This window comes from Carcharodon carcharias, chromosome 4 (assembly GCF_017639515.1).
Source record: "Carcharodon carcharias isolate sCarCar2 chromosome 4, sCarCar2.pri, whole genome shotgun sequence".
In the NCBI taxonomy this organism is placed as follows: Eukaryota; Metazoa; Chordata; class Chondrichthyes; order Lamniformes; family Lamnidae; genus Carcharodon; species Carcharodon carcharias.
Genome location: NC_054470.1, coordinates 51,225,298 through 51,245,844, shown reverse-complemented (window position 1 = coordinate 51,245,844; position 20,547 = coordinate 51,225,298). Strand labels below are relative to the sequence as shown.

At 39.6% G+C, this 20,547-nt stretch overlaps 1 protein-coding gene across 1 annotated transcript in view; it reads right to left on the bottom strand.

Annotated features, from left to right (window-relative positions):
- Positions 1-20,547, bottom strand: part of LOC121276740 (low-density lipoprotein receptor-related protein 2-like) — a 61,418-nt gene that overhangs the window by 38,978 nt on the left and 1,893 nt on the right. The window contains 13 exon segments of the mRNA XM_041185286.1: positions 1,883-2,005; positions 3,523-3,669; positions 4,298-4,439; positions 5,212-5,351; positions 5,428-5,546; positions 6,043-6,267; positions 7,983-8,154; positions 10,318-10,443; positions 10,524-10,643; positions 11,248-11,370; positions 11,454-11,570; positions 12,837-13,205; positions 13,761-13,883. Of these exon segments, the coding sequence (XP_041041220.1) occupies positions 1,883-2,005; positions 3,523-3,669; positions 4,298-4,439; positions 5,212-5,351; positions 5,428-5,546; positions 6,043-6,267; positions 7,983-8,154; positions 10,318-10,443; positions 10,524-10,643; positions 11,248-11,370; positions 11,454-11,570; positions 12,837-13,205; positions 13,761-13,883 (2,046 nt within the window).

The following is a 20,547-nucleotide window of genomic DNA, read 5'->3' as shown; positions in this document are numbered from 1 at the left end:
CAGGGATACTGCAACATTCCTCATTAAAAAGGAAGGAAAGACAGACTTATATTAGCACCTTTCATGACCACTGGACATCCCAATGCACAGTACAATACTGACTACATTAACTGTTGTGCAAGAAATGCAGTGGCGAATTTACAAAGAAGCTCCCACAAACTGTAATATGATAATAGCCAGGTAATCTGTTTGGGATGCCCATTTGAATATTAGCTAAGACACTGGGGATAACACTCCTGCTTGCCCACAAAATAGTCCCATGGGATCACACCCACCTGAGGGGGCAGACAGGACATCTATCCAAAAAAATGAAAATCAATAGCAAGAACTTATAGTAATTACCCACTAGTCCCACACAATGTGCCAGAAAAAGTAAACGCTAATTCATTCAGAAGTGGTTGAAAATTTTAAGTGCTTACTGCCAAACAACCTCCTTGTCCTGAAAATTTAAATATGGTGCCAATTCCTTCAGAGGTTAGTATTCTCTCTAAATCTCAACTCTTCCCCAATCTTTATTTCATTCTAAATGATATTATTCCTACAAAAATTGAACAGTGTTCAATCTTTACTGAGACATTGCTGTTTTCTACTGCAGAACTTGAATACTGTGGAAAAGCAAACTACATTGCTAAAACTTTACATCTTGCACTCATCAGGACACCACAATGCCAAATATCTGATCAAATTATACTACAAGAAAAAAGGGTGCCAATTGGTTGGCAAGTCCAACTCTGAATGGCCAAGGCTGCCATGGCTGAGGCATTGTTGTGGAGAAATGACAAGGGAAACTAAGCTTGTTTGCAGACCTGCATATGAACACGTCACTTCTAGCAAGTGAAAGTGAGCCACATTAGGAGCTCAATTAATGTTAATTTGGCTGTGTAGCTATTAGCATTCTCTGGGTTGGACTGTCTGCCCAATTGCAGTCACATCTAATTAGCAGACAGACATTTTGGATTTTGCAAGTACAGTCTTTACTCTCCCCATTATGAACTGAAGGAACCTGCTGTTTATTTAATCAATCACTGGGACATAAAGCCTACAGACCTGGCATCTCACTGGTACTGAAATCCATGACATTGAGCAATTGTGTGGTAGGCAGAACACCTTTTAGGATAAACTGCAGCATCCTGTTAATGGAAGATATCATTCACCTAATGATTGTATAGCAGTGTGAAAGATTCCTTAACCTATTGTTCTGCATGGCATGCCTTGGCCAGAGTCAGCTATCAACCAGTCAGCACCCATTTCTCCTGTGGTACAACTTGTAGATGGTTTGAAAGTTGGCATTCTTGGATGTGTCCTGATGAATGCAAGACAAGAAAGCTCAGCAACATGGCTCTTTTCAGCAATATTGTTCAATCTGAACTGCCTATTTCTTGTTCTTCTCACACCACATCAGAGGGTGCTCTGCTGGATCAGATGCCACATTAGGCAACGTCTTTGGTCAAAAGCCTAGAAAAAAAACTGGGACAATTTAGTCAGGGGAATGGGAAATGCTTTTGTCAAACAAGGTTGGAAAATATATGGGAAGAAAAGGAACAATAGAATGACCAATAAGCTGCTTGCTGGAAGTCAAATAGCTTTATGCTCAAGTAATATCCAGCAAAAAAAGGGGAGTGCCAATTCCATTTCTGAGTCAATGTTAATAACCCAGTCCCAAAAGTTCAAAGCAAGTGTGGTATCAAACCAAGATCAGAGTTAAGCAGCCAATTCAATATTTTTCCAAACCATTGAAGAGGTTAAATAAGTTTTTTGCTGTAATCAGTATCCATGGAAACTAATACTTACACGATTCAAATCCCCTCCAATTCAAGTGTCATCCAGTGTGGCTCTTCCCATTTAAATAACAGAACATTTTTCTGCAATTGTAAATACTTACAGCACAATTCTAGGTTTTCATCAGATCCATCTTCACAGTCAGTATTGCCATCACACTTCAGTTTACTAGGTATGCATTGCCCATTCTGACACACAAAGTTTGATGATCCACAGGTTGTGTTAACTACCAGATGAAATAGTCAATTAAAATTAAGTTCTACTTACAACTTTACTAAACAATCCACTAGTGAGAAACAGCGAGACAGTAGTTTAAGCTGCCAAGGATTTGTATGCAGCTCTTACTCTATGGCTCCATTAGCACTAGTTAACCTAGCAACACTGACATACCCAGACAAGTGACAGACCATCCTACCAGCGGTTTATTCATTAGCTCATGAGCAAAAGCACCTCAACTTTAAGACAAAACATGAAGTGTTCAGTCAATAAGCCAGTATTTATAACTAAACAAATGCTTTGCCTGGAACTGGCCAAGAAACTCAGGCAAGTATTAGAATTGGATTGTTTTACAATTCCCCATTTAGCACATCTAAAGCTGAAACAGCATTATATAGAGGAATTAATTTACTATCAGTCCAGATGTTGAATCTGCCAACCTTTGAAAGATGACCATCCAATTGCATAGATTCTGGTTTTCTTTGCCTAGTCACCTTTCATGAAGGCAAACCCAGGTAATGTTTATTTAGGAAAAGCCCAGATCTTACTTCAATCCATCAGTGATTGTGGATCTCTTTAGATTTCAGCCTTTCCAGTTTAAGTACATAGAATGAAAAGCAAGCTTGGGATCTTGAAGACATGGGGAATCTCTCTTGTACAGTTTTTAAACTAGAGGCCTTTGGAAATATAGGTATTTCATCTAAAGTGAAACTTAGATGTATGAAGCTTGAACTTAAAATTATTAAAAAGGTGTCTTAAGTATAGCTCCAAATCAGATCTGTTTGGTACAGGAGATGGACAGAGGCTTTATGCTTGCAAAAAAGAGACCCCTAGAAAACATCCTACAATCAGCATAATTAGGTGATTGTAGAATCCCATAATTAGGACTTCATTCTGTTTCCAAATGTCAAAGACAAAACATTTCAGATCTCCAATTTAGGTTCCATATGGTTTTAAGTAAGATATGATGCAAACTGGGTAGTATTGACTGAAATAATGCACAAGCTCAATTTAAAACACGTTTATATTGAGTTTCTACAATTCTAAGCTAGTTCAAAATTCAATTCACTAATTCCTACCCACACTCAGCCTGTCAATTGCACTCATTTGAGGGCATTCACCACATTGTGGCTAAAATTTTAGCCACATGGGCATCCAAGGCTGATGTCTATTGTTAGTGATCTGTAACAGCTAGTCACCTGAGCCTCCTTTAGGACTGCTTCTCAGATTTGACTTTGTTGAACTGTACACCAGTACAGTACTGTAGTCTGTACACCAGTGACCACTGACTTGCTTCTTCAATTGCAATTTTGATCAATCTACTACAAAAAATTGAGGTCTTTCCAGTCAATAGCCATGTACATGATTCTTGAGCTTTTACATTTGAGCTTGTGTAAATGAGTTGGGTAGAAATTTTAGACATAACTGGCTCAATTTCTAATGCATTTTTCACCCTCCCAATTGTGCCCCCACAATAAAGTCCAGACCATAATATTCAATAAGAACACAGAAGCTAATTGTTTTTACCTGTTGCACATAGCTTTCCATCTTTGTTCAGTTCCATGCCATTTGGACAGACACAAGTATATGTTACTGAATGAATAGTTATCTGAGGAGCAGGAAGACACATGTATTCACAGCCTCCATTCAAAGTCCCATTGCACCAGTTTTTGCCTGTTGAACATTTTAAGAATCACTGGGGAAGCCTGGCATTATACAATCCAAGTCATTCAAGATTATAGTTTTGCCACAGATGAATTTGTTCATTCTACGCTTGATTTACTTTACAAAAGTGCCAACATTAGTCAGTTGTTGAAACTGACAACTTCACAAACTAAGATGTTTCCTATTGTTTCAGGTGATGTGCCTTTGTTAAATTGAAGTTGGAAATTATGTGTCAAATCAACTTAGTCATAGAATCAATTGACATCTATTTCATCATTAATTCTTGATATAGGGTGACAAACGGAGGGAGTGGCTTAAGACTAAGCAAATCAGTACTACAAACAAGAGGAAGTACCATTTTACCAGACTGACAGATGGGCAGTTAAAGTGGAAGATTATTTCAGCACCAAATTCACTGCTTGAAATAGCTTAAATTAAATTCAAAACAAGAACTGTAGGATACTTCATTCTCCAAACTGATCAAGTTAGTTTTGGATAGCAAAATGTCACTAGCTGATTGCTTATACAGCTCATAAGAGCCGCAGCGTATCCATTGTAAACTGAAGTGTAGGGAAATTGAAAATTCTTAACTGGCAAGTCTTACCTTTTAAAAGGAAAGCTAAACAAGGCTCCCTACCTGATGGCTGTATTAACTTATGATAAGCAATAATGTCATGAGGTTCATCAAGGTTGGAAGCTAAATTCACCACGTTGGCTCCTGTGAACTTATTAGCACTATAAATTATTTCATTCTCACCATCAATCCAAAAGACAAGATCCTAAAACAAAATATTTTCTCATTAAAGGCAGATATTCACCCAAAGTCTTCTCAATACTGACGCTTGCACAAATATACCAGTTACCTACACACTTGAATGCATAATTCAATTAACATCCTTTACTCTTCAGGTTTAATGTATACAAACAGAATACAGAAAATACATACTTAATGCTGTAACCAACCATTGAGTTTCTTTCAAATAGCCTTTAGGAGTGATCTTCAGTAAAAAACACACCCAGTTTGCAAGTATCATTTGGCAAATTAGAAAATGAACTTACAAATTATATTAGTGCAATAAGTCATAAGAATGCCTTTATGCAGTCTGTTTTTTTCCTTAAACTACTGCCTCACTTTGTATATATTAAAGTTGAAAGTACTTTATTAGCACCTACCACAGGTTACTTTTGGAGTGGGATGTTTGTCAGCCATAACCTGATAATAAAACAGTATGCTTAACTCAAAATGTATTCATCCTAGTTCTGCATAAGTCAAAACTGGGGTAGATCAATTACTTTTCTATACATTAAGGAAATGTATATGCTCCTTGCATATTCTGAGACATTAAATCCATGTCTACTGGGCAGTTCAATAATTTTATTCAGCACTACCTAGCCATCCTACAAGTCGACCTTATTTAGAACTAAAGGCTTCAAACTCAAAAATACAAGCTCTGTAAAATAGCACTTAAACTAGCCTACAACCATAGGTTGCTCTAGTCCAACTCTACTTACATTAATCAGTGTTGTCAATGCTGTTGCAATGCATCTTACCTCAAACATGGTTACAGCAAGAGGATGAGCAAGGAATTCTTCAGACTGCAATATTGTTCTCCTATCCAGGCCACTTAGATTTACGCTTGACAACGTGTGTAGCTTTGAATCAACCCAATATAGACGGCTTTTCACAAGATCTATGGACAATTTTGAAGTAATGTATAAATACAATCCCAATATGAATGCTGCCAAACAAGTTTGTTGTTTACTTACCAAGTACAATGCCATTTGGCCAATAAATCTCTGTGCTAACAAAAAGCTGGCGGCCAGCACCATTCATGCCTGCTTTTTCAATCTTTGCTGGCTCACCCCAATCTGACCAGTATATGAACCTTTAAATCCAGAACAAAAACAAAAGTCAACTTTAATTTAAAATGCTTTGCTGGATGATCATTTTTACAATGCCAGAAGTTTACATTTTACTAGTCCCAGTGTGACAAGTTATCATATGATAACATAGCCTTGGTCTTCAATGATCTAGTAGGCAAAAGATCCTATATGAAAATAGGAAGTACACAGTCAAAAGGATAGCAAAGATAGAACTCCAAACTGAATTGTAGCAAACTAAAGTTAAACTATGACCAGTCTTGAACTCTAGCTCCTCATCCAAACTCAGAAACCATAGTCTCTCAATAATATAGTTATCTTATTTATACAATTGGGGATCGAGCTCACCAAGTGACTTGCATCGCTAGTTAATCCGGCCACTAAAACATTCATTTTACTGCTTAACCAACTACCTTAGTGTTAATTACTGCTAAATGCCTTCTATCATTAAGTGCCAGTATACTGATACCCTGATTGTGCAAGTTAAAAATTCTTTAATACCCAGTTAGCGGATCAGCTACTATATATGCTGGTTCCATTAGACTGGTATCAAAAAGGATCTTCCTTTTTGTTCCATTGAAGTTGGCCACTGAAAGGGTTTTAAGGCCCACATCTGTCCAGTAAATGTTCTTGTGGATCCAATCGACAGCAATTCCAAAAGGGAGGGATACGTTACTGATGGCTCTGGCAATCTCAGTAGTACCACCATGGTCATCTATCGATTTACTGCAATGAAGTCACAGTAGTCAACATAAAAAATGATTCTCAAAGCAAACCTGGAGAAAACATTCAAATTGAAAACCTAGAAATTCAGAATTGAAGTTACATTTGTAGTTATAGTAAATTATTAAATCACAGCCCACAGATAGGCATTACACATTACTGGCTAGAGCTCTTGCTATCATTAGGTATCATTGCATGTTTAACTCCAAAGCTCAGTTCTGGGCCAATTGTAGCATAAGTGTGTCTTTAGTTCAAGTGTTCAAGAGTGATGCTATGAACAGTTATTTCATAAGGTCTGGTTTCAACCCTTTTTTCTCAAGGGCCTTATGAAAAACTTAAGCCAATTAGGAATAAGGGCTACAAAATAGATCAGAGGTGACAATCCAAAAAAAAAATTAAATCAAATTGTCTGAATACCTTGGGCTAGATTTCACAGCCCTGTTTGGATGGCAACAAGAGGGGGTGGTGGGAAACAATGGTTGCTAGATCATGTGGACAGGAGTCCTGTTTCCACCCTCTCGTTCAAGGTTAGAGGATGAGGGGGAGCAGGCTCCTGAACAGGCTTGTCCCTATTAAAACTAATTATTTGCTGTAGGCTTATTAAGAGCCCATTTCTGGTAAGTTGTCACTTTTCAGCAAGGCAACCAGAGTTCAACAGCTGTCTTATATCAGACCAGATGAATGGAGGCAAACACCATAAGAGGCAAAAAGTTTTAAAAAATGAATATTTACTGCAAACAGTCAAGCTATTGACTTCCATGCAGCATTAAAATCTACAGCATTCAATTTTTGGCAGAAGATAGCTAGATTTTTAACAGCTGTATTTCTTTGAAATGTTGTTCGATGCCAGGTTGTATAATTAGAGGACACTTTGGGTTAAGTTCACTATTTTAGAGAAACTCAACCTCTGACCACCAAATGATCTACCTTCACCCCCCAGTTGTTACAAGCTTTGGTTTCTGACACTCCAGGATCCAGCCAGATATGGCTTTTGACACTATTTTTGACTCCCTATTTACAATTCTCAAAAGGAATCTCTAGAGTGATCAGAGTTAATATTCTCCATGCATCAGTTAAAAACTTCAGAATTTAACATTTTCAAATTCTAATTCTTGAATTGCACTTGGCCTTTGATAACTGAGCAATTTTAAATTTATTCACTTTGGATCTAGTTCAAAGAAATTAATGGTTCCAGTTTGTGACTCTACAATCCATATAGCTTTCATTTCAAGTAAAACAGGCAGCCCATCCTTTGAATCAGAAATCACTTTCTCCTGCTTCATTTTTTGTATATTCAACTGCAGTTGAATGAGTCTTCATTACCAGCTTTGAATGTTGTACTATAAATCAAATTCTCTCCCTTCAGGAAAAAAAAAATACATTTCCTCCATATCGAATCAGAACAGAGGCAGGCCTTTAATCTGCCTGCTCAAGTCAGTCTGCCTCAGTCCACGCTTTGGGTCTACCTAATTGAGCAGGTCCGTCTCCAGGCCAATTATAGCCCTGACCCCCAGAAGTTCTACTTGCAGAAGGCTGGTACAAAGGGAGGTGCACAACCCAAAGAACTCTCCTCAAGAGGGGAAAATCCAGCCCCTAGTGTTTGATGTATGTGTGTTCACTCAAGTGGCTAAAAATAAAATGTATGAATAGATCTGAATTTAAGGTTAAAATAAATCATTCTGTACTGGAATTAATTGTTGGGTATTCAGAAATCTTACCTGAAAATTGCATGATGTCCCAGGTCAGCCCAGAAAATTGTATGTGCTGTAATGTCAGCATCAATTGCTATAGCATTTGTCAGCTGGTCAATTATCTGAGTGTATTCCAAGTGATGCAATGCGATTTTCCTGATATCATGACGATTGGTGAAAATCAAACAGGGCTCTTCTTCTGTTTAAAGAAAATAAACTTGAGCAATGGTTCCCTCTAGTCCTTGGAATCATACAGCTCAGAATGAAAAAACAAAAACAGAATTACCTGGAAAAACTCAGCAGGTCTGGCAGCATCGGCGGAGAAGAAAAGAGTTGACGTTTCGAGTCCTCATGACCCTTCGACAGAACTTGAGTTCGAGTCCAGGAAAGAGCTGAAATATAAGCTGGTTTAAGGTGTGTGTGTGTGGGGGGCGGAGAGATAGAGAGACAGAGGTGGAGGGGGTTGGTGTGGTTGTAGCGACAAACAAGCAGTGATAGAAGCAGATCATCAAAAGATGTCAACAACAATAGTACAATAGAACACATAGGTGTTAAAGTTAAAGTTGGTGATATTATCTAAACGAATGTGCTAATTAAGAATGGATGGTAGGGCACTCAAGGTATAGCTCTAGTGGGTTTTTTTATATAATGGAAATAGGTGGGAAAAGGAAAATCTTTATAATTTATTGGGAAAAAAAAAGGGGGAAACAGAAAGGGGGTGGGGATGGGGGAGGGGACTCACGACCTAAAGTTGTTGAATTCAATATTCAGTCCGGAAGGCTGTAAAGTCCCTAGTCGGAAGATGAGGTGTTGTTCCTCCAGTTTGCGTTGGGCTTCACTGGAACAATGCAGCAAGCCAAGGACAGACATGTGGGCAAGAGAGCAGGGTGGAGTGTTAAAATGGCAAGCGACAGGGAGGTTTGGGTCATTCTTGCGGACAGACCGCAGGTGTTCTGCAAAGCGGTCGCCCAGTTTACGTTTGGTCTCTCCAATGTAGAGGCCATTGGAGAGACCAAACGTAAACTGGGCGACCGCTTTGCAGAACACCTGCGGTCTGTCCGCAAGAATGACCCAAACCTCCCTGTCGCTTGCCATTTTAACACTCCACCCTGCTCTCTTGCCCACATGTCTGTCCTTGGCTTGCTGCATTGTTCCAGTGAAGCCCAACGCAAACTGGAGGAACAACACCTCATCTTCCGACTAGGGACTTTACAGCCTTCCGGACTGAATATTGAATTCAACAACTTTAGGTCGTGAGTCCCCTCCCCCATCCCCACCCCCTTTCTGTTTCCCCCTTTTTTTTTTCCCCAATAAATTATAAAGATTTTCCTTTTCCCACCTATTTCCATTATATAAAAAAACCCACTAGAGCTATACCTTGAGTGCCCTACCATCCATTCTTAATTAGCACATTCGTTTAGATAATATCACCAACTTTAACTTTAACACCTATGTGTTCTATTGTACTATTGTTGTTGACATCTTTTGATGATCTGCTTCTATCACTGCTTGTTTGTCGCTACAACCACACCAACCCCCTCCACCTCTGTCTCTCTATCTCTCCGCCCCCCACACACACACCTTAAACCAGCTTATATTTCAGCTCTTTCCTGGACTCGAACTCAAGTTCTGTCGAAGGGTCATGAGGACTCGAAACGTCAACTCTTTTCTTCTCCGCCGATGCTGCCAGACCTGCTGAGTTTTTCCAGGTAATTCTGTTTTTGTTTTGGATTTCCAGCATCCGCAGTTTTTTTGTTTTTTTCAGCTCAGAATGAAGCCATTTGGCCCATCATGTCTGCACCAAGAAAGAATAATCCCCTTCTTCCTCAAATACCACCCTCTTTCAGGAAAGAGGGAAAAGGACAGGGTAATAACAGTTTACAAAAGGGATACAATTTTTACTTATGATTGGGAACAATAGTTTGAGTGTAGGTAATAACTGATAGTTACATGCAGTTTTCTGTGCAAAAGAGGTGCAACTCAAAAGATATTGAGCTACCATTAGAAATAAATCCTAATTTTTGCACCCCAGATAGATGTACAGCTTTATGCACCCTATCCTAAGGAATAATACAATCAAAAAGGCAGTTGGGAATTTTAACAGCTTACATAAAACATATGACAATGCAGCTCTCCCTTACCAGTGTCAGCCCAATTTAAGAGTTTACATATGTAATGGTACTTTAAACACAGCCTTCAGATTCATCTACCAATTGAATAATTAAAACCCATAAACATTATCCACTTAAACAAGCTTTGTATCAGGTTGATTTAGGTTAAATAATATGTATGCATGTGAGACCAACCAGATTGGCTTCACATTAGTCATGATTAATTGAATAGTTTCAAATATTGTACTTGCCTATGGCCTTGCAAGCCCCATTGATTGGATCCACATGATATCCTTTGTGACAGTCACATTGATAGCTTCCATTTAAATTGAAACAAATTTGACTACAGGTTCCTGGATTTTGACATTCATCAATATCTGAAAAGGAAAGCAAATATCGCTTCAAGTGTGTGATCTGGGCCAATTTTAAAAGGAGAAAAAAAGTTAACTGAACTTGCCTGCACAGGATTTTCTGTCAACCACTTCAAAGCCAGGTGGACATTCACATTCATAACCAATGAGAAGATCCCTGCAGATATGAGAACAGCCACCATTGTTCACCAAGCATTCATTCATATCTGAAAAACAAATTGGAATTTCTGTTTCAAACCAGAAGGACAATGTGGAAGTCTTATCAGATAGTTTAAGGCTATTACTAGACAGCTGATATCATCCTAAATGCAGGCAATAAAATTGAATAGTATATTTATGACCAGTGCTAACATAGTTAGAACTGTTGACATGTTGAAAATGCAATCTGGCATACATGTGCAAACTTAAATTAGGAGCAAGAGTATTCCTTTCAGCCATTTGATAAGATCATGGCCTCACTACTTTCCTGCCTACCCCCATACCCTTACATTGATTGGCAAGGGAGTCAAACTCAAACCTTAAAAATATTCCATGGCCCTACCTCAACTGCTCTGAGGAAGAGAATTCAAGATTAATAGCCCTCAAAAAATTCTCATCTCCATTTTAGATGGGAGATCCCTTATTTTTAAACCATGTCTTGTAGTTCTAATGGCCCAATACACCTGCTCCTGTCCTTCCCCCACCCCATGTTACAGGTAAGGAATTTGGAAAGTAGCTCAAGTGTTTAAAAAGACCATTCTGTTTTAGTAACTAAGACAGGTATAGGTTCACTGAAATTTCAGGGGCACATGAAATAGGTGAAATACATACTACATTTTTCAAGGGGTTCATCACTCCAGTCTTTGCAATCTTGTTGCCGATTGCACACTAGGGTCATATTTATACATTCTCCAGTTTGGCACCTGAAATCAGAAGGTCCTGTGCACTCTAGAACTGTTAAGAGGGGGAAAAAAGTTAAGAGTTTTGGACCAAGGAGCTCAGTAAAATTTACCAACTTACCTCAAGTGTGTACTTACTCTTACAGTTGAGCTCATCACTACCATCAAGACAATCAATAAAGCCATTGCATTTCTTGCTTTCAGGAATACAGTTATCACCACATTTGAAATGACCAAATTTACAAACTTTAGGTGCTGAAAATGAAATTCAAAATTAAACAGGAATCATGCAGCATACCAACAGACTTTATATTTAATGTGCTCAATGCAAACATAATACACCCAAAACATTCTCTAATACCAGCTTAGGGTTGCCAACTATGATTAAGTGTATTTCTGGAGATTTCATGACAAGATTCCACCACCACTAGCCACACACTCTAGCCATTTGTCAGCCAACACCTTGAACCTTGTGATGCATTGTCTTTCTACCCCAACTGAAGACTCATTACCCAATTGGATGATGTCAAACAGTCTCTCCCCACTCAATTTTCAATCTTTTTATATGTGGTAAAGAAATATTCAAAACAAATTTTAAAAAAATTTAATACTGCTGATTTTTCACCAGAATTGCAAACAGTAGTGTCCTGAAGATTGATCTTTAATTCCTCAAGGCTCATGGTCAACCCTGAGGGTTGGCAACCCTACACTGGAAGTCAAAATTAAGTTTTAGAACTAGATTAAATTAGTCCCAATGTCATTGGCTCCATTCTTCCCTTAAAGTAACTTCAAACAGAAATAAGGGTTTGCTTTTATACATCTTTCATGACTTCAGCATGTCCCAAATTGTTTTAGATTCATTAAATCCAGTCATCAAACAGTGAGTTTCAATGGCTAGATCTTACTTTTCTAAATGTTGATTAGACAAATATTGGCTAGGATGCCAGGGACAATAATGCCTGTTATTCAAATAGTGCCATAATCTTTTATATCCACTCAAGATATCAGAAAGGGCCCTTGATTATTTCATTTGAAAGACAGCACATTTTAGTGTGGTGCTCTTAGTGCAGGACTGGAGTGGCTGCCTAAATTTTTGGGCTCTAACCTAGGGAATGGGACTTGAACCAACAACCTTTGACCGAGACATTGTATCCACTCAGCCACAGGATACAACACAGGTACAGCAACTGGACTTCTTTTGAAAAGGGAGGCTAGTTCTGAACAGTTGTGTCAGACACTAATATTTAATAATGGATTGTGCACTTGATAGATGCAATTTGTGTTTTATCACTGGCTTATTTATGCCTCCATTCATACTGTCAATTGTGTCAGAATTTGTAAGATTGGTTATTGGGGTTCAAAACATCTCAGTACAAGAGCAGTCTATTGGGTTAGAGATGGTAAAGGATTTTAAAGCCACTTGACCACTGTCAGCGAGGAGATTGGCAGCTAAAAATCATTTAAGTACCACTTAATTAAAACTTAGTGAATCCCAGAGTGTGGAAGAAATAGTACACTTACAGCAATTGGCTTCATCACTTCCATCTTTGCAGTTTTTATCTCCGTCACAGTACCAGCTGCGGTGAATGCATTCACCAGAATCACACAAAAACTCACTCGGAGAGCAGGTCACAGTTGAAAGCGTATACCCACACTGGTTTGGAGATTCATCAGATTTGTCAGCACAGTCAGCATTGCCATCACATACCCAATTCAAGGAGATACATTCAGAATTATTGCACCGAAACTCATGAGGGCCACAGGTATGTAGCTTGCAATCTTTTTCATCACTTCCATCACCACAGTCATCTGCACCATTGCAGAAAAATTTTTTGGAAATGCACCTACCACTGGCACAAGTAAACTCTAATGGGTTACAGGTAAGATTGCCTGAAAGAAAATAATTTTTCATTATCTATTCACGTGCTTCAAACTATGGACTGTGCTTCTAATGCTACTCAAGGCCAAGCATCCTTCAGTCCTTCTGAACTCAATTTAGTTACATGATCAGTCACTTTGGACTGGTGATAAACAGTTGCTGAACGTGCATTCAAAATGCAAGTTCAGAACGACAGAATGACACCTGGATTTTGAAGGAGAGCCCACTAGTTAGTAAGACAATGCACATATCCTGCATGATATTCGATGACAAAAGTACATGGGCCCCAACAGAGGTATAAGTGGCATCAGTGCCTTATTTGTTTCTTTTTAATGAATCAATTGTAGATTAACTAAAATGTTCTTTTGACACTAGGGAGGTTGTAGTTAATTTTGCTCTCATTTGTTGAAAGCCATATAGAGCAAAGTAAATGAACAAATAGTAAAATGCAAAGTGGTTACAAGTCAATTGTTGCTCATCCCTTTCTATTTTAGAACTATTTGAAGTCTCGTTCAGTCTAATTTAATGGTTGCCAAGTGTCCTCAATTAAACTTTTAGCTACCCACCACAGTTCTCCTCATCACCACCATCACGGCAGTCTTCTACTCCATCACACCTCCAAGAGGCAGGAATACATGGAAGAAATCCAGAACTACAACGTATTTCATTGGCTCGACAAGTGTTCATGCCTGAAACAAGTGAGACGTATAACCAAAGTTACTTGCAGCATGACTACTATTATAAAGGCATTGCCTTCAAGGAGGGAAGTGCAAGGTCTATTTCTTTCTAAAGTGAAATTAAATTTTATTCATCTTGTTTGGTTCTTACTGGTGAATTTTGAGCCCAGATTACAAAGCAATTATTTAAGGCATGGCACCAACCTGGGTATTAGTGTGGCTTAGAACTTGCTCAAATGATCTTATCCAAAAATATGCCTAGCATTTCTACTTCTTAATCCAAGATTTTTTCTTCTCTCAACCAATACCCTCCTTAACCAAGCTTTTGACAGAGTGCACCAAACACAAAGAGTACATAGAATTCTCCACCTCCTAAGTGGAGATCATCTACTCAGCAACTGCTTTGCACTGTCCATTGCACTTGCTCCTTAACAGGTGAGAATAGCATCATCAATAGATGGGAACCAGCTGAGTTAAAATTGTGAAGATAAAAAACTTTAATTTTATAAAAGATCAAATAGATAGTGTAGGGTCTATGTTAAACATGGGGCCTCAAATATGAAAGGTTAACAAATGAATAGAAAGCCACTTTCTAAATTTACAGATGACAAAGATATGCAGTTTATGTAGCATAACATTACAATAATATTTACAAAAGTCAGTTACATGAATGGGCAAAAGGATTTTAATATAAGCAAATGTTAGGTTATCCACATCAGTCCCAAAATGATTAAAAGTACCCCATTGTCTAAACATGAAAAATTAGAATCAGCAGAGGCCCAAGGAGACATGATGTGCAGGAGCAAAGTAATCAAAACACCTAATGGAATGCTGGTGTTTATCTAGAGGGCTAGAATACAAGGGAGTAGGAGCTATGCTTCAAAAATATACAAAGCTCTGGTTAGACCACACCTAGATACAGTGAGCAACTCTAGGCAGCACGCATTAGGAAGGATATATTGGCCTTGGGAGGGAGTGCCTTATGGATATTATTAGAATTATACCAGGTCACCAAGGTTAAATTACAAGAGATTACACAAATTATTAGTTGTAGTTCCTAGGACCTAGAAGGTTAAAAGGTGACTTGATCAAAGCTTTCAAGATAAAGGAGAACAGCAGAGAAAAAATACTGCAGCTGGTTGGGGAAATCTTGGATAGGAGGCATAGTCAGACCCTTCAGGAATGAAATTAGGAACACTCCTACATGCAACAGGTAGACATTCTTACTTCAAAAATTGTCACATTTTAAAATTTTAAACTGTTATAGAGTCAGTCAGTTACACAGCACAGAAATAGGACCTTGAGCTCATTGTCTCCGTGTTGGTAATCAAGCACCTACCTATTCTAATCCCATTTTCCAGCATTTGGCCCGTTGCCCTGTATGTTTTGGCATTTCAAGTGTTCATCTAAATACTACTAAAATGTTGAGGATTCCTGCCTCTACCATCCTCAGGCAGTGTATTCCAGATTCCAACCGCCCTTTGGGTGAAAAAACCTTTCCTCAAATCTCCTGTAAACCTCCTGACCCTTACCTTAAATCTATATCCTCTGGTTATTGACACTTAAGGGGAAAAGTTCCTTCCTATCTACACCCCTCAATTTTTTTATACCCCCCCCATCAGGTCCCCCACCCTCAGCCTTCTCTGCTCTAAGAAAAACAGCTCTAGCCTTTCCAGGCTCTTCACAGCTGAAATACTCCAGCCCAGGCAACATCCTGGTGAATCTCCTCTGCACCCTCTCCAGTGCAATGACATCCTTCCTATGGTGTGGCAACCAGAACTGCACACAGTACTCCAACTGTGGAGTAACTAGCATTTTATACAGCTCCAACATGGTTACATTAGACTACAAATTAAGATAACACCAGAGGTAAGGAAAGCTGGAATGGGCTTATCTTAATCTTGTTCTGAAAAGAATGGCAGTTACATTGCCCCAAACACTGTTCCTAAGTGGTAAGAGGATTTTAATTAATATGAACTAAAAAGCAAATGATTTCTGGTTCTAATGTACACAGTGTGCTAAACACATTTTAAATGCATTCAGATATCAGAATGGGTTCTAGAAGAAACCTCCTTGCTCTTTTATGCTATGCCTTGGTTAATAAGGCAAGTATCCCATATGCCTTCTTAACCAATTTATCTACCTGTGCTGCTGCCTTCTGGGATCTACGGACATGTACACCAACATTTCCTTGATCCTCTGTACTTCCTAGGCAGGACTTAGTCTTCACAAGGACTGTGCGATGGTCAGTCCTACCAATGCAGTCATGGGGAGATGCATTTGCAGTGGGCAGTTGGTAATGCTGAGGTTAAGTATGTTTTCCCCTCAATACCTGCTATAGACCCAGTCTAGCAGTTATGTCTTTCTGCCAGCTCAGTCTGTAGTGCTACCGAGCCACTCTTTGGGTGGGGGACTTCAATGCCCATCACCGAGTACCTTCTGCACCCTTGCCACCCTCAGTGCTTCCTCCAAGTGGTGTTCAGCATGGAGGAGGCATTAATGCTTGGCAGCAGAGGGGTGGGGTTGGGGGGGGGGGGGGGCGGGGAGGGGCGGGGTGGTAGTAGTAGGGTAGTACATTGTAGTCAGGAGATTTCCTTGCACATGTTTGACCTGATGCCCATGAGATTTCATGGGAGCCAGAGTAGAGGTTGAGCACTCCCAGGGCAACTCCCACCCAACTGTATGCCAATGTGCCACCTATCTTACTGGTGGGACAGTACATACCCAGGGATGATGGTAATGGCGTCCAGGACATGATCTGTAAGGTATGATTACGTAAGTATGACTACATCAGGTTGTTGCTTGACTGTGAGAGGCAGCTCTCCCAATTTTCACACAATCCCCCAGATGTTAGGAAGGAGGATTTTGCAGGAACGGCAGAGCTGGGCTTGCTGTTGTTGTTTCCAGTGCCTAGGTTGATGCTGGGCGGTCTTCCAGTTTTATTCTTTTGCTGACTTTAGTGGTTTGATACAACTGATTGAAATGGCCTGCCTAGCAAGCCATTTCAGAATCAACCATATTACTGGGGATCCAGAGTCACATGTAGGCCAGACCAAGTGAGGATGGCAGATTTTCTTTGCTAAAGGGCATATGACAATTGACAATGGTTTCATGGTCATACTTTAATTCCAGATTTTTATTGAATTCAGATTCATGGTGGGATTCTAACCCAGGTCCCCAGAGACCATAAAGCGTAGGAGCAGAAGTAGGCCATTCAGCTCATCGAGTCTGCTCAGCCGTTCAATGAGATCTTGGCTGATCTGAATCCTCAACTCCATTTCCTGCCTTTCCCCCCATAATCCTTGATCCCCTTACTGATTAAAAGGCGGTGTCTCAGCCTTGAATATACTTAACAATCCAGCCTCTACAGCCCTCTGCCGTAAATAATTTCATAGATTGACTACCTGCAGAAGAAATTCCTCCTCATCTGTGCTTTAAATGGGAACCCTCCTTTATCAGATTATGCGCTCTGGTCCTAGACTCTTCCACAAGGGAGAAAACTCTTCTTACCATCTACCCTGTCAAGCCCCCTAAGAATCTTATATGCTTCAATAAAGGTCACTTCTTTTTCTTCTAATGAATGGGTGTAGGCCCAAACGACAACATCTCATAAGAAAAATCCCTCCATCCCTGGGATCAACCTAGTGAACCTTTTCTGGATGCCTCCAATGCAGTCCAAATGTATATCTTTCCTCAGATAAGGGGTGTTTACAGTATTCTAAGTATGGCCTTGTATGGTTTTAGCAAGACTTCCCTATTTTTAATACTCCATCCCCTTTGAAATGAAGGCCAACATTTTGTTTGCCTTCCCCATTACCTGAACTTGTATGCTAGCTTTTTGTGGATCATGCACAAAGACCCCCGAATCCCTCTGTGCTGCAGCTTTCTTCAGTCTCACCATTTAAATAATATTCAGCTCCTCTATTCTTCCCACCAAAGTGCATAACCTCCCTCCCAGATTATATTCCATCTGCTACATTTTGCCCACTCAACCTATACCCCTCTGTAGACCATCATGCTCACCACTTGCCTTCCCACCTATTTGTGTCACCCTCAAACTTGGCAATCGTACATTCATTCCCCTCATCCAAGTCATTAATATGCATTGCAAATATTGTGGCCCCAGCACTGATCCCTGTAGCACTCTAGTTACAGGTTGCCATCCTGAAAATGCCTCCCTTATCCCAACCCTGTCTATTAGTCAGCCAGTCCTCTATCCATGCCAATACACTACCCCCAACACCATGGGCTCATCTTAAGTAGTCTTGTGTGGTACCTTATAAAGCACCTTTTGGAAATCCAAATATTACATGTACTAATTCCCCTTCAACTATCCTGCTTGTTGCCTCCTTCAAAAGAATTTAATAAATTTGTCAGACATGATTTCCCATTCATGAAGCCATGCTGACTCTGCTCAATTAGACCATGCATTTCTAAATGTTCTATTATATCCTTTATAATAGATTAACATTTTCCCAATGACAGATGTTAACCTAACTGGCCTTTGGTTAGCTGTTTCTTGTCTCCCTCCCTTTTTGGATAAGGGTGTTATATTGGCAGTTTTCCAATCCTCTGGGACTTTTCCAGAATCTAAGGACACTTGGAAGATTACTACCAGTGCATTCACTATCTCTGAAGTTATTTCCTTTAAATATCCTAGGACGTAACCCATCAGGTCTAGGGGACTTATCAGCCTTTAGCCCCATTAGTTTCCCTAGTACTTTTTCCTCTAGTGAGAAATTGTATATATTTCTCCACCCCCCCCCCCCCGCCCAAAAACAACTTTTACCCCATGATTTAGTATTTTTGGTTTGCTATTAGTGTCCTCTACCATGAATACTGATGCAAAGTATTTATTCAACTTCTCTGCCATTCCCTGGTTCCCCATTATTTCCCCAGCCTCATTCTCTAAGGGGCCTATATTGACTTTGGTCTCTCTCCTTTTTATATATTTAAAAACACTCTTACTGTCCATATTTATATTACTTGCTTGTTTACCCTCAGTTTATTTTCTTTTTTTGGGTCATCTTCTGTTGGTTTTTAAAATTTTCCCAATCCTCTGTCTTACCACTAATCTTTGTCACATTGTATGTTTTTTTTTCCTTTCACTTTGATACTATCCTCAACTTCCTTGGTTAAGCATGGTAGGTTTATCCTCTTCCTACAATCCTCCTTCCTCATTGGGATATCTTTGTTGAGAGTCATGAACTATTTTCTTAAACGTCTGTCATTTTTCAACTGTCTTTTCTGCTAAGCTCCTTTCCCAGTCCACTCCAGCCAACTCTGCCCTCATTCCTTTGCAATTACCCTTATTAAAAGGGTCAATTGTTTCCGATCCAAGTTTCTCACACAAACTGAGTGCTAACCTCTACCACGTTATGGTCACTCTTTCCTAGGAGATCTTTTACCCAGATCATTCATTAAACCTGCCTCATTACAAATCTACAACATATTGTTCTCAAACTGTCCAAAATACACTGAATTCTTGTTCATAGCTACCTCTGCCAGTTTGATTTTCCCAATCTACTTAAAGGTTAAAGTCATCCATGATTAATATACTGCCTTTTTTACATGCTCTCATTATCTCCTGATTTATTCTGTCCTACAGCACAGCTACTGTTAGGGGGCCTATAGACTACTCTCAACAGTGTCTTCTTCCCCTTGTTATTTCTTACCTCCATTCATATGGATTTTATGTCTTCCATTCCATGATCATTTCTTGCTATCATACTTATTTTATCTCATAATAACAAAGCCACCCCACCACCCTTTCCTTCCGAAAAAAATCACATACCCCTGAATATTTAGTTCCCAGCTTTGATCTCCTTGTAACCATATCTCCGTAATGGCAATAAGATAATATCCATTAATCTTTTTGTGACGTGAATTCATTTATACTGTTCTGAATACTATGTGCATTTAAGAGCCCCAACTCTGCATTTTTAACCCCCCCCCCGACCTTATTTGCTTTTTTAAAAAAAGTGTTTTTACACTGCCTCTTCCTGCCACACTCTAGGCATCATTATCTAAGTAGCTGCCCTGCAATGCCACCATATTCTTTTGCTTTGTAAGTCTACTTGTTCCCTCACCAGAAGCCTCCCCCCCCCCCCCCTTAATTAGTTTAAAGTCCTCTCTATAGCCCTAGTTATTTGGTTCATCAGGACACTGGTCCCAGCATGGTTCAAGTGAAGCCCATCCCACTGAAACAGCTCTCCTCTACCCCAGTACTGGTGCCAGTACCCCATGAACTGAAACCCATTCCTCCTACATCCATCTTGGAGCCAAGCATTTAACTTGCCTTTATTTACCCTATGCTAGTTTGCCCATGGTTCAGGTAGTAATCCCAAGATTATTACCTTGGAGGCTCTGCTTTTTAAATTTTGCTCCTAACTGTTCAAATTCATTCAGTAAAACCTCCTTTCTAGTCTAACAACATCATTGGTACCAATGTGGACAATGACAACTGGATCCTTTCCCTCCCATTCCAAGTTCCTCTCCAGCCCCGAGGAGATATCCTTAACCCTGGTGCCACAGTGTTTGGGATTCACGCTCATGGCAGCGGAGAACAATAACTATCCCCCTAATTACATTGTCTGCTACCTTCCTATTTCCTCCCCCCACTTGAATGGTTCCCTGTATCACAGTGCAGTGGTGAGATCATTCATCCTCCCTGCAA